The sequence below is a fragment of the Oxyura jamaicensis genome, chromosome 14 (genome assembly GCF_011077185.1).
Source record: "Oxyura jamaicensis isolate SHBP4307 breed ruddy duck chromosome 14, BPBGC_Ojam_1.0, whole genome shotgun sequence".
Taxonomy (NCBI): Eukaryota; Metazoa; Chordata; class Aves; order Anseriformes; family Anatidae; genus Oxyura; species Oxyura jamaicensis.
Window position 1 is genome coordinate 11,413,285 of NC_048906.1, and position 15,096 is coordinate 11,428,380.

At 45.0% G+C, this 15,096-nt stretch overlaps 1 protein-coding gene across 3 annotated transcripts in view; it reads right to left on the reverse strand.

Annotated features, from left to right (window-relative positions):
* The window catches only part of SLX4 (SLX4 structure-specific endonuclease subunit), a 30,940-nt gene extending 15,845 nt beyond the window's left edge, over positions 1–15,095 (reverse strand). For all 3 annotated transcript variants that reach the window (XR_004754594.1, XM_035339462.1, XM_035339461.1), the window contains exons 1-8: positions 15,049–15,095; positions 9,529–9,630; positions 7,062–7,808; positions 5,885–6,148; positions 4,914–5,079; positions 2,975–3,190; positions 1,742–1,956; positions 350–663 (exon numbers count right to left, since the gene is read on the reverse strand). Coding sequence is in view for 2 of the 3 variants with exons in the window: in XM_035339462.1 (XP_035195353.1) it covers positions 350–663; positions 1,742–1,956; positions 2,975–3,190; positions 4,914–5,079; positions 5,885–6,148; positions 7,062–7,431 (1,545 nt within the window). In the remaining variant the exon portion in view is untranslated. The remainder of the gene's footprint in view (positions 1–349; positions 664–1,741; positions 1,957–2,974; positions 3,191–4,913; positions 5,080–5,884; positions 6,149–7,061; positions 7,809–9,528; positions 9,631–15,048) is intronic.
* Position 15,096: the final 1 nt, after the last annotated feature.

Consider the following 15,096-nt stretch of genomic DNA (forward strand, 5'->3'; position numbering starts at 1 on the left):
AGTGCCAAGATGGAACACGTGAGCCAGGATGCTGTAAACACAGACAAGCTAGTGGAAAAATGACTGGGATGCAGACCCTTCACTCAGTACTCTGTTCCCACCCATTTTATTTTCTGAAAGGTCAAGGAATAGCATGGTAACATGAGCCTTGGTCTTGTCTCCAAGAGCAAGAAGTGAAAGTTCAAGATCATAAAACCTAACTGGGTAAGACAAGGGGACAACAGTACAGGAGCAGTGAGCATGCGGAGGCAAAGGGCCACTCCTTAAATACCAAGTGATGAAACAGAAGAGTTGCAGGGCAAAGGAGCTAGGGCACATACATACCAGAGCAAGGGCAAAAGTGTCCCACCTGCACAGGTTTCCAAGGTACAATCGGAGGGTTCAATGCAGCAGTGTAGAATAATTCAGGGTCACAAGGTCCTGTGAGAGCACTGATATTCCACAAAAAGCAGTCCCTGCTTTTGGGCAATGGCAAGAGCCAGGCTGCTTTCCCAGATTCATCCTCCAAAATCCTGCTAGAGGGAAGCTGAGGGGTGGGAGGGAATTCAGCCTCTTCTACAAGCAGCATAGCTACCCGCTCCTGGATCCTTTTGCGGGCCTTCTCTGGATTCTGAAGTAGTAACAGTGGAGGTGTACTTGGGCCTCTTTTACGTCGTTTTTTATCTAAAAAGAAAAGGAAGAGGAACCCTGATAAACAAATGGCTGAACACACAGGGCTCCTTCAAGTGTTATAGTCAGTGGTGACCAAAACGCAGCTACAAGATGAACACAGCTCTTAGGATTCCTGCAGGAATCTGAAGCCTCATATTGCCCCTGTTGGAGAAATTAAATCCAGAATAGACTGATTCCTGCTTGCGCTGCTCTGCTGTCTGTTGGAAGATGTCACATCTCTACCAAAAGTGACCACTGTGGAAGCAACTGCTATCTCCATAGTCTACCTCCTAGCCCCACAGAACGGCTGGTGCCTATGGGCTTTGACTAGATCCTGGTGCTCCGCAAAAAAGAAAGAGGGGAAAAAACAACAGCTATGAAGGACTCTGTGTCCTGGTCACTGATGATAACAAATCACAGCCCACACGACCACTGCACAGCTATTATTTGGCAATCCTGTATCTTACTAGATTTGTCTTACTAACGCCCGACCCCTAATCCAACTAGCAGTAGGAGACCTAAGCAGGGTTGTGAAGAGTAAAGTGCACCCTCTGTACAGCATGCAACACTCCACTGGCAGTTATCTTCCCTTCTAAACCCTTTTTGCACACTGAAATGGTAAAACGCATGCTCAATGGCATGTAATATATGCAGGTCCACTCTAGAAAGAAAACAGAGACAAGAGACAAGGCTGAAAAAGCTGCATCAATCCAGGTTGCAGCAGGATGAGTAAGAAAAAATCTACTGCAAAAGAAATAACAGTGATCTTTTTGTGTAATTTCTTTTTGGTTTCACAGCTTACAAAAAACAACAGCTCATATAAAGAATATTTTACAGTTTCAAAACAACCAATCAGTGGAAAAAAAGCATGAGGTTCATAAGGGATTTCGCTAAAAGCCATGGACATGCCACAGCCTTTCTTGACTGTATGTGGATTTTGCATATTGCTAAGCTCTGACAGCTTAAATAGAACAGAAACTGGGCTGTCGTCCCTCCTGTACCCAACAGGAAAGTTCAAGTGCAGAGCAGGCTAAGTTACACTACTTCTCCAATAACACAGCCTTTGACACTAACTCACTTTAACACATACCTGATCCTGGCTTCCATTTGATTGGCAAAGCAGCCACTGGTTTCACGTTTGTAACTGATTTTGCCTGTTCCTGCTTTTCTTGCTCCAACAGAGAGCGTGACATTGCCATAGCAACCAGCAAATCTTCATCCTTAGTCTCCATTTTGGCCCTCTTCTGCTTGTTCTTTGAGTCCTCTTTGGAGGAGCCTTTTCGCTTTGACCTGCTTAGTTGATTGCTGAAATACAAGAATGCAGCAGGAAGCCCAAGTTATTGTGACTGGATCAGAGACAAGAAACACTGGGCATTCCAGAGAAGCTGCTCTGCTTCCTCAGAGAGATTCCCATATCCGGGATAATGAGAAGCTATTTGCAGTGCCTTCTTCCCCAGCAGAGAGAAAGAGATTCCTTAGCACCCATGGAATTTAGAGCAATTTTGAGAAAATCTTATTTTGAAATGTAAGAACACAAGACCACAACAGTGACATAAGTTGTGTGTGTTTTTTAAACATCTGTGATCTCTATCCTAAATGCTTTAAAAATGTGTATCAAAGGGGGAAAAAAATAAAGTTGAAACAGGACAAAAACAAGATCGCCAAAAAATGCTCTCCCAGTCTCTGTTCCCTTAGAGTACAGGCAACAACAGTCCCTTCTCAGCACAAAGGGACTTACGAGCCCTCCTACAAATTCAGTCAGGCACAACTTGCTGTACTTTTAAGATTTTGCTCAAATCCAAGAGAACAGATGCAGCTCTGCACCTAGCCCGTTTCAAAGCATCAGGTCTGCTTCTCCTTGGCTCGAGGTGTGAAGCGCAAACATCCACTACAGCCACGAGCTGCATAGCTGAGCCATTGGCAAGACAGATGCTCGGGAGAGACTGCATACACTCGTATTACGTGTTCTGCTTAATAAGCTCAAACACACCATTCAGCTTTACTGCGTAATTGCCTCACGGAGCACATAGATTTCTGACACAACAGTGTAAAGTTATTTACTCCCCGTTTTGCTCCTGCCTGCTGATTTTTAAAATCATCCACTACCTGACCACTTCTGAAGGAAAACAACATATTTTGCTCCAGATAACTGCCACGTTCTCCTCTCGTGGTACTGGGTCATGGCTCTGCTTGACATTCTTTGGACTTTGGGGCCCCCAGCATGCGCGTCTGCCTTACTTCTACAGTTCTTTCCCAGGAACACAGGGTCAAGTTCTCTCAGGACAAAGACAGTAATCAGCAGATTTTATTTTCACCAGCTTACGTGGGAAACTGTAGAGGTGCATCACCAAGTGTGGACATCTGCAACTGCACTGCCTGAAGAAGCATCTTAGGGGGAACATCCATCTCGACAGCACAGCGCTTCAAGTGACTGACTCGGCTCTGGGGGGTTTGGAATTGCTTCCCACAGATGGGACATTCAGGGACCAGTGGTTTGCTGGAGGATGACAGCTGCGCATCTTCCATCTCATCCAGACACCTGTGAGACGACGGCAAAGCTTTAAGGCTATCCATGCAAAGATTTAAGCCATATTAAAGAAAAAGAAGCACAGTCATCGCTGGTATCTGCAACAGGCAAAGAAACATCCCCTAAAGAAATAAGAATTATGTACCCACTGCTGTGATGGATATGACATGGAACATACACAGAATTACAGCCTCACAGGCATATTAACAACATGTTGCTTAGAAGCAAGTACAAGTAATTAACTTATTTAATTTCTCTCTATGTCTATCACCTAATCCCTCTTTCTGTATTGATTGTAACATTCCAGATAATTTCTAAACCACCATTAAAAACAGAATCATGTTACCAGAGAAATAGTAGGTCTTCCTCACCCGGAACATGACTATTTCTTAGTGCTTTTGTAGGCATGATGAAGTGCAGTGTTGAGAATGCAAGCCATTTTCAAGTCAGATATCTCACTTGACAAGGACAGTGTTTTGTGTCACAGAAAGTAGAGTACTCAGAGTGCAGGATAATTAACTTCTAATAATTTCTGGTATGCCAAGACTGTTTAAAAGTTTTAAAGGTTCTTTTTCTGTCCTCTCCAAAGACATACACAGTATCTGCTTTCTTTACAAAGCATGTTGTAAAAAGCCCTCCCTGATTAAGGAATGACACACAGAACCTACACATGTAGAGCTGTGTAAGAGAACATTCACCTGACATTCTAGGGCTGGTGATTACAAGTTTGCCGGTGCATCTATCCACCTGCAGCTTTACATCTCATGATGAAGACTGCTATCAAAAATTCCACTGCCACTATAACCCTGTAGTCTCATCCTGTGATTACATGTTTAACAGTTCAGATCTTAGACTTCAGACTTAATTTCCAAAAAGCATTTCTGATACGCTGTCACTGTTTTACTGTCTGTCCTCTCAACCAGCACTAAGTATCTGAAGACAGAAACAGCAGTAACACCTCCAAAACTGCAGCTGCAGACAGTCCAAAAGAACGCAAGTCACTCGATATCAAGATGTATGACTGGACAAACCAGATCTTTCCCGAGTCCCTTAAAGTGCCTTAATGAAGCACGGACAGCTGTTCACGTGTTGTTTCTGATCCTTTCTCAATAGAGAAGCACGCAATTTACAAAGAGCTATCTGCGTGTACGATACTAACAGTACTTGATATTTACCACTAAGCGAAGTGTTCAGTGAAGGGCATTGATATCAGTGGAGTTGCACACCATTCTGACAAAAGAGAAGGCAGGGATGCCTTCCCTTAGCCTCTCCACTCTTGCTGCCAAGCACTGTAACACAACTTAGTCATCTTTCTGAACAGCATCACTTTTCCCTCTGCAAACAACTCGGGTATGCAGTGACACAGTGACATTCTAGCTGTCCTTATACAAACCACTTTTAGCTAAATAGAGCAAACATTACCTTGCTGGCTGAAATTGGCAGATCTGCAAGAGTGGGTCCTCATTAATTTTGCTATCCCCTTTACAATCGCAGCCCCTCTGCAGCACTACTGATGAAAAGAGCGTTGGCTTTAACATGTTCGTGCAGAAGCCCTGCAGGGCGAGACAATCAGCCTCTGCTTTGAGATCAAATGAACTTGCTAATTCAGGCCATAAAAGTCAATGTCACCACACAGACTCCCCTGCTACCGGGTTCTAGAACAGCCAAGCTGACCTAACAGTCTGAGGTTAATGGGGAGAGGATGCAGAAAGAAGGAATCAAGCTGGCCCTTCACCTGTTAACATGCTGCTCTCGCCGTGTTGAGTTCATGGCTGAGAGATCCTTTTGGCAGATCTGACAAAAGAACAAGCCTGCATCCTCCAGGGCTTCCTCTTTGGTTTCCTGCTGAAGAGCCAAAGCCAGAGCACCATCATGCTGCATGGATGGAAGATCGTGGATATCTGGCAAAGAAGGAGAGTTAGCTAAGGCAGAGAGCTAAGAATCTTGTATGGAAGCTATGGAGCTGTTAATTTTGGCATTATTAAACCAGACACACAAAAGTCAATTGCAATCTTTCCCTTGCATCTTTACACCTGATCTCTCATAAAGTAGTGTACAAAATGCACTCCTTAAACAACACAAAACTGCACTACCCAGGGAGCAGTAGGTGGTGATTTATTCATGGTACATCACACGTCAGAGCCAAAGGGGGGTATGCTTTGGCTGAAGTTGCTAGGGAGAATGCGGGATCTTACACATAACGTACTAAACACAGCAGATTTAGTGTCAATGCAGAACAAACAGGGTCTTGACCTAAAAAAGAATGAAGGCAGAGTAAATTTTTTGTGAATTCAATTCATCTGCACAGAACTCTGTGGAAATCTTGGAAATCTTCCAAGGATGGGGTCAATCTATGAGTCATATTTACCTGACAGCTACCTAACGCCGTCCCAGGGGAAGGATGACAAGGTTGACTGATCCTGTCAGAATCTCAACCTGTTTCCAAGGAGTCAACTATCCCTCCAGAATCTAACATGAGATTAATTCGGCCTCAGAGAAGAGCTGGGAGAAAAGCACAGGTTGTCCTTTAACAACCGAGAAAGCGAGTTTACTCAGTGATCTGGAGTGATTTATTCCATGCTGCACACTGAGCCACTAGGCTAGCTGGGAACAAAGCCCAAGAATCTGCGCCGCTTTTCATGCAACCATTCTAACCAGCCCACGGCACTCTTTCTGCATGTACAAGAGCTAATGGGAGAAACGTACCATTCTCTGGTGAGTTCTGCTCCTGGCTTTCATCAGGAAAATCCCCGCTGGCTACAGATTTTGGCAAGCTGTCATCTGTGCTGTGTTTTAGCTGCTCAGGTGCCACTCTCTTGAACTGCTGCATTCTCTCCACTACCAGCTCTGCTACCCGTGCCTTTGGTCCTGCGAGCGGCGGTATCTTTGAGGTGGGTGAAGAGCAGGCCCCTGGCTGTGTAGCAGGATGGAAGGATAATGTAGTCTGGGAAGAGCCACTCAGAGCATTTACTAGAAGGGAAGAAAACACCAGAGCTTTACCAGTCAGAATTAAACAAGTAGCTGAGCTGCCCCGAGAGCTGGGGGGAAGCCTCCCCCAACAGCAGCCTAAGCCAGGCTCAGCTTTGCAACAGTCTTAAAAAGAGACCTGAACAATGTGCTTGGCTATTACATGACTTTGTACTTGATAACTATAGTAACAGTATCACACTTCTGTGCTACAGTGCAGTTTAAATACCTCTGTATCCCTTTTAGAGGAAGGACTATTCAGGAAGACCTCACGTGAAGGTCACTAGTGAGGGCAACAAGCAGTGCAGCCCTACAGCCCCCCTCTTCTGTCCCGTGCATACAGGCAGCACCTGAGATCGGACCAAAGAGCTCGCTAGCCCAGTGTCCTGTCTCAGTGCAGTCAGCAACAGGCACTTAAGAAAGGTTATCAGGACAGGCCATGTACAAAGTAATCCCTCCTGGTTGACCTTAGTGATCAGTTTAAGTTCCTGTACTGGTGACTGCATTCTGGCCATCACGTTCAATAACTGCTGCAGGACCAATCCTTTAGGAATTAATTCACAAATTTCTTAACGCATTTATATTTTTAACCTTGACAACATCCAGAGGCAATTTATTTCTCAATGTAACAATACACTGCGTGAGAAGGCACCTTGATACATTCTAGACTTACTTCTAGATGATTTGAGGGTGTTTTTCTAAGTTCTGATATCGTACAAATCACTGAATAATGACTACCTAATGCTTCGCTTTTTGCTAAGGCTTCATCTTACTAAAGAACATCATCTGCCTGCCTCCAGTGCAGAACACACTGCTAGGTTAAAACCCTAGGTAAGCCTAAGGAGCTAAGTGTAGATAGAAACACAAGATGCTTCAGTTAGCCTGTCTTCTGTCTGAAGGACTTCAGTTCACTCACCTGTCAGAGTCCTCTGGCTGCAGTCACTGGCTGCTGTACTCAGCTGGCTGGCAGTGAAGGGGCTTATCTTTCCATCCCCTTGCTCATTCTCACCACTACTACAGGCCACATTGTCACTGTCTTCTTTGTGCACCAAAACTTGTTCCTTAGGACCCAAATCTTGAGTCAAGTTTGCTTTCTTTGCTGCTGGAAAGAGGTGATGGTTTTGGCTCCTGGCAGCAGCTTTGCCTCTTCTTAATTTGCTTCTTGCAGCAGTGCTCTTTGACCTTTTCTGGGCCTTCTTTGCTGCCTCAGCATCCCCAGATTTTTTCTTCGCTCTGCCCAAAATATTTGCCCACAGCTCTTTAAAATCACTGTCCTGTTCATCCATTGGCCTGCAGGTGCCAGTAACACAGTGGCCTAATGCCACTGCATGGATTGGAGGACAGGGGAAGATAACAGAATCAGCTCAGGTTTGCATCCTCCATGACCTGTGACTTTCACCAAGTCCTTTCCTCCCCCTCAGAGACCTCCATTCTCCAGCCTTCAGTGGGCACTTCTCCACTGTTCCGACAGTTCATTCTTCCACACTTAATTCACAGCCATTTCGTAGAATATATTCTCTCTTAAACCACCCCACGTGCTTTCACACGTTGGCATTGACAAGCTGGTTCTTCTGAGCTCTCAAGACTGTAAGGTAAGCACTAGAGTTTGTGCAGACCACGCACAGGATGTGCTAGGGGCTTCAAAAAGACACTTACTGCAGCCCTGAAATAACGAAACAAAAGGGTGGTTATGTAGGATGGTATATGCAGATGCAGTACGGGAAAGGGATGGGGTAGAACCCTGAAGGAGAAGACAATTTGTATGAAACAGGAAGATTAGAAGAAGCACATACTGACTCAAAACACTCTCAGTGTAATTGTACTACAGACAAGCACAAGCTACCTTAGGAGAGAAGAGAAAAACTTTCAAAATAGGTCTCTGACGCTGGGTTGGCTTTTGGCCTGGGGCTCAGCATTTGCGATTGTCCATGTTTTAAATGCATTCATCCTTCCATTTATATAGCACAAGACCAAGAAATGCAGCAAAGGAGAAAAAAAAAATCCTTCAGATCAAGAAGCTATTCTGGAGGTGCTGTGACAGAGCACCTCTAAAGAGGACAGCACAACCTCATTTTGACAAGTAAATAAATGAAAGTTTGTATATTCAGAAGGGTTTTTGGGATGAGTCAGAACAACTCTATCAAGGATGTTCACCCTTCTCTCTTCTTAAATCCACGGCCTGCTCACATTCAGGATTAGCTCTCCTGCTAACTAATACTGAATTCCTCCTATGAGTACTCAGTAAACTCAGTGCCCGTGTTTCACAAACTGCTGTCAAATACACCAAGTAAACAGAGTAAAAAAAAATGGTATTTTTCAATGAGTTTCTTAATCTTTTTCAGCTACAGTAAGAACAGCCACACTAGCACGGATTACTTGGAACAGCACTAGGTACAATATCCAGATGGAAATGTCATCAGACCCCAGGCAACACTAAAACTAGATCTCTATTCTTAGACTTTTTGATTGTCCTCTTCTTCCTAGTCCGAAGTTCACTACGGTTCTGGCTATTTTACCAGAGGTTTTATATTGCTCCCCAAACCTATTTCTTTCAAGCCTAAAACAGTGTTTCACTTGGAATGGCAGCAACTGCGGTTCAGTTTCTCCAGTAAAGCTCTGGGCACCGAAAGACTCAAAAAGCAGGAAAAACACATGTGAGATTGTTTTCTCAAATGGTTTGGCTGCAGACAGGCAAGGCTAAGGAATGCTGGTTACACACTTTCATGGGTCAGCCTTTCCTATAAGCAATTACAGATGTTAATGGATTTATTTATTTTAAACTCAGCCTCCCAAACCAGCAGAGGATTTTGCCGTGAATCTTGGAGTCATTTCCTGTTAGAGAGAAACTGAAGTTTTATGTAGCCAGTTCATAAATTTAATTTTCCTGGACAGAATCTTGGTGTAGTTATCGCTGTAAATTGACCATTTTCTTCTAAGTAGGAGACAGCATGTGGAGAGAAAGAGAATCTCACATCCTCCATGGCTATAGATACTTCTCACAGACACATCTGTACTGCCGTATTACTTACAGTCAGTTCCTGACGTCAGATTTTGAAACAGATCTGCACTTTTGTGTTTGCAATCAATGTCCAGTACCCCAGGTACACCACGTCAGACATACAAACGATGCAAAACTAATGAAGAGTTTATCTGTCTTGCTCTTCCCTTTCAAGACTTGTATTTACAGGTTCCTACAGTTCAGTATTTCTGATGCTGCTGTTACTGGTGTACCTAACAGCCAGCTTTGGCACCAGTTCATAGAGCTGGAAAAGTAATAGCTTTGAAAACAATTTCTTTCGGTACAGCATTCAATTCATTTGGGAAGGTTTTAGGACTCTACAAATCACACAAGCTGGTCAAATAAAATAAACAGCGGCACTTACCCATCCACTTAGATACTAAATCCATACCCGGCTGTGGCCTTCAAGTAAACGTGGATCATCACAACAGTACAAAACAAGACCAGTAAGAATGAAAGATGGAACCTGGAAAATGAAAGGAAAAAGTGAAATTTAGGCTGCATTGCACTGATTGCTCTTTTTGATCAAGTTCCAAGGTGCAGGGGGAGGGAGCTGGGAACAGCACGTGCTCCAGTGGTGCCAAGTTCTGCTGCTTCCATCAACCTGTGTCCTTAAACATGTAGGTGACTTTCACACATCGCCCAGCACTGTCCCCCCGCAGCCAGCAGCACTGCACGCTTCTGCAGAGAAAGCCCAGAAGGCAGAGTGGGTCAGAGGCTGGGTAAGGCGCTGAGGAACCTGGTCCGGCCCCGCAGCCAGCCCGGCTTTGAGCAGCGGTTTGGGCTAGGGACTTCCCACGGCCAGTCCCAGACCGAGTCACCCATCCTGCGACCCTTCAGTCTGCCCTCGCCTTTCTCATTTGGGGCTCATTTTGTTTCCTGGTAACTTTATGGAAAACAGAATCTCAACATTTCATTCTTAAAAAAATCCATCGGTGTTTACTATCATAAGCCTCTAGCCATACCATGCCGCCACCTTTCTGACCCTGCTGTTTTTAGGGTCACAGACAACTACTGAATGGAGTTCCCTGGTTTAACTGAAAATGCCAGGAGAAAGTACATTATTTCATCACTTCTCACTTTGCTTCCTTCTCACCTCCTTGACTGTTCTTTGTTGAGGCAAGGAGCGCAGAATCTCCAAATCTGCTCTATTTGGACCCCTCAATATTTTATTAAATTATACTTATCCCATCCTCCAGCGTTTATTCTCTAAAATAAGAGTCCCTGTGTTTTCTCTTTGCCCAGAGAAGCCCTCCTGGTCCCTAACCATCTCCATCAGCCTCCCTGAACCTCCTTCGCTCTCCCCTTTTTCGGGGTGCTCTGAGCAGCACTGCCATCAGCAGCCTGCTGACTCTCCCAGTGAAGACGTTACACACTTCTTCCTCAGCCAAGGCCTTGCTGATCCTAACATGTCCCTTTGCCTTTCTCTGAAAGTGCCTGCTTGCTGAGCGAAGGTTTCACCTGCATGCACAGAGATGCCCCGAGCCCTTTCAGTCTTTGGTACCATTAAGGTGCCCTGTAGGATTTCTCTCTTTCTTCACCTCTGCGCCCCACAGGTTCAGAACGAGCCCCCGGATGCTCTTTGTGACCCTTCTGCCAGTTTCCTCTCTCAGATCATCAAAATAATTCTTTACCTCTTGCCACTTTTCAAAGGATTTCTGAATAAGCTGTGTTAATTTGTTCCTTATTTCCTAATTTGCTGCCATCAAACCACTCCATCAGACTTCTGAGAGGCAGCCTCCTGGAGAGACCTGGCTCCCATGCTGGTAGGATGCTAGCAGGTTAAAAATGCTTGATGACAGACATCTGCAAAGAATTCAATGATCATTTCAACCAGTTTAATAGGTATATATTAAACACTTACAGGCTTGTAATTACTTAGTTCAGTTCCAGGAAATTAATAGGTAAAATATCTGCTATCCTGCCAACATCCGGAGCAGCTTCTCTTTTGACAACTGAAAGCACATTTCTGCTAGCAATTCAACCACTTGAAATATCTCTTCTGAACTCCTGAATGTACCTCTGGGCCTGTTTACTTACTGCTTTTAATCTGCACACTTGCTCCAGGAACAACTCTGCCACTTCAGTCTCCGAGAATACGCTATGGCTACAAAGAGCGGATCGGCACCCAGCAGACACAGCCCGTACCTGCTCCCCTCCTGCCTCACCACATCTCCTCCTCACTGACCATCCCTGCAGCTGGTCACTCGCCGACACCCTGATCCTGCATGCCGTTGTGTTGGCACTGGACGTTCCGTCGCCCCCTGCCCTTCTCCTTGTTTGAAATCTGCAGGAGGAAGATGTGGAGGCTGGTAGCAAGACTTTCAATCAAGCCAGTCCCAATACTGCAAAGGGAAAGAATTTCTCTCTTGTTTGCTCTGGAAACCACACCAGAAGAAGGCCCCTAGAAATTCTTCCCGACCAAAGCCTGTAACAAAAAAATCTTCCTGCAGGTTCCCAATACTTCCCATTCCCGACGGAGAAGAGCATGTGCACTGTCTTTCTCTGTCTTCAAAGACTCTGCACTGGACCCTGCACCAGCCAACACCTTTATCACACAGGGTACCTTGCAAAGACAACGTGAGAACCGTACAGGGCAGGTTCTCCTTGTTTGTGGCAGGGCAAATATATTTACGCTGAGGACAGATCTCGGTCAGCGAGGAGAAAACACGTAAGTGCAGAATAGGAATTCAAAGCTGGGTACCAAGCCTCCTGTCCTGGCCTCTGTCAGCTTTTCTGTGCCAGAAAAGGGTAATAAAACCAGATGTGGAAATACAGGACATGACAAATGAATTCAAGTCTATGTAAGCAAGAAAATGATAGCTAGGCAATCCCAATCAGACTCTAACAAGCAATCTTAGCAACGACCAGTAATGATGTCTGCCGGACAATGCCACTTAAAAAACCTTATATCCCGTCAGGGTACCATGCTCACATTTCTTTGAGAGACTACACCTCCCCCTGCTAGTACCTTGTACACATGGTAGAGTATTTTATGTCCAATAAAAGCTTTATCACGTTCTAGGCATGAATTTTAAATCGCTACTTACATGACAAAATGCCTCTCTACCTTTCAAACGCTGTAGAAACTGACCTTAGTTTACAAAGCACTTCACCAAAATAGGAAATTTTTACTTTCTACCTCCTCTGGAAGGACAAAGGGGAAGTGACCATAAAAATAAAAAGTAACGGTTGCTCAGGTGCAAATGCTCGTCGCTTGTATGCAAACACAGCGGCACACAAATAAGAAATACATGCAGCTGGTGTTTCAAAAATGCTTATTTGATGTGACTGAAAACAACAGGAAAAATATTAATTTAAACAGAAACATACAGCTGAGAATTAAGGACTGAATCAAAACATTTCACTGGAGGCCCAAAAATCAATAAAGAGAACAATGCTTACTGAGAAGTAATTTATTTTTCAGTGAAGGAGAGAAGTAATCACAGTAATAATAAAAATAAATATGTTAGAGAACATCACAATAAGAAAATGGGATAGCACTGAACATAAACAAAGAGCTGTAGTGAAATGAAAAGGAGATAAAATTACGTAAGATTAATTTTCTGCTCACAAAAGTTAAGGACTTTCAAAAAGAATCTTTGGTGTACATCGAAAACAAGAACAAAGACCTCCCAAGGCCACTGGGCCATTAGAAAACAACCTGTAGATCTGTCAATACTAACTGAAAATAGGCAGAACTAAATCTCTAGGTAAGTATCTAGGAGGAAACACACACATGTATTATATCCTACAGAATATCCTGTCGTCCTGGGAGCTGTCCCACCACGCTGATGAATGGATCCTACCCCAACTAATCCAAAGCGTGTTCAGTAGCAGCCACTGGAGATACTTCTGCCAACAGATTCAGATCATTTGCGAGCAGAGTTACAGAAAAACTGGCTAACAGCTCTCTAGACTGCTAACTGTGATTTTTCACAAGGACAATTAGGGCAGTAAACACCCGTCTTTCAGACTGAGATCAACACCAGGCCGTTAAAGAAATGGCTTATATGGGAATTGATGACTAAAGACGGATAATAAAATTAATACCAATCAACACAATTTTATGAAAATCAAGCTCTCCTACGTTAAGCTAATACCTTTTTAATGAGGCCTCTGTGTGCTAACAGAGGTGTATTTCTTTTGTAAACCATTAAGGAAGTACCAAGGGACAAAATGATTAATTAAAATAATTCAAAATCAATACAACACGCATTTAAAATGATGAAAACATAGCTAGCGAGGTTTCAAAATGCAACTACAAATAGCAGTTCATTGGGAGCATGTTTCTGCTACTGTCCCACAGAGATTCGCTCACATTTTTCTATTATTTAGGCTTAGGAAATGAGTTTGGAGAGACGTACAGCACCAATGATCAAGCTGTCTGATGCTGTGGAGAAGGGAACCGTGAGATGCTGCTGATGACAGCGGCAGAATGAGGCAGGCACTTGGCAAACGAGCACAGACCTCAGCACAAAGTCACTGCTTCGGGAAAGGGTCGCACGTACAGGACAGGTACGGCTGTCTGGGAGGCAAGGAGTCTGGAGAGGTGTTGCTGCCAGGGCAGGTCCCTACAGCACCACACTGACACCCAAGCTGTAGCAGCAAATATAGGTAGTGTCAAAAACCTCTATACTTGGTACCAGCGACGGCGGCGGTGAAATCGCTGCATGAACCCACAGCCGGTTCCTTTGCAAAGGAAAGGACCCGCACGTCACACAGCACTGGCGGCACGCAGCTTAGGGAAGGTGCTCCTTCAAACCACATTTCCAGTGTGAAGCAAAAAACCTCAACCTAGCCCACCGTTCTTCCAAGCCGGCCACAAAGTTACCTTGCCCCAGGTGCCCAATGCCACCAGACGCTGGTAATTCTGACCATTTCAGATTACCTCATAATTTCGCAGATAAAGAAGGGAGCAATCACAGGCTTGTGGCAAGAAAATCAACTGAATGATTAATGAGGAAGTGAATATAATGAGAAATACTAACATTTTAATGTTAAACGTTCAAGCCATTTCTTTTCAAGAGGATAACGTTATTCTAAAAGGCGTAAAATATTTGGGGGGCGTTCACTTCAAACAACGCCAAGCCCTACAGATACCACGTTCTCCCATAAAGCCTATCTCCTGATTTTAGCTTATCACAACAGCCAACTACAAAGCGAAGCTTAACACAGTATCCTGGCGTCCCCACATCTTGCAAAATCCTAACAAGATGGCATTGAAAAGCTTACTGCGCACATTGTGAGTTTCTGCAGGTGGCCTAATCGTGTACTTTCTACACTAGCGTTTTATTCATTTGTAACAGTGACTAATTTGCCTTTTTCGCAGTTAACATCGCATACAGGAGCTGCAGTATGGTAGGTAACGACTGCTTTGTGAGGACGGTGCTTGACAATGTTTTCACGCTATCATCTCTGTTCTCCGTGTTCCAGAGTCTAACACAAACAGGCTCGGACTTCTGTCCTGAAAACGCATTTTTACATTTATTTTTCTTAAAATACCTCCTCCTTCCGCTAAGCGAGGTCCCAGACCTCGCACGCAAGTGAGGACCCAGAAGCTCAGCCTGGGCTTCACCGGCACGTAACCAACAGTGTAATTCTGTGACTCTGTACCAAAACCAGATAGTTTAATTCTATGATTTTGTACCAAACGATTTAATTCTGTGACTGTAACAACGCAGCGGCCGCAGCTCCCCGCCAGCCGCCGCGTCCCTGCCTCCGCGCCGCCATTTCGCGGCCCCGACCGCCCCCCAGGCCGGCCCCGCCCCCCGCTGACGTCACACCCCGGCCCGCTCCCTCTCCCCCCTCGCCCCTGCCACAGCGCGACGCCGGCGTCATGACGTCACGCCGCCCCGCCCTGCCGCCCGGCCCCGCCGCCGACCTCTCCGCCGCGCCGCGGGCTGCCGCCGCTCCCGCCGCCCCCGCGGGG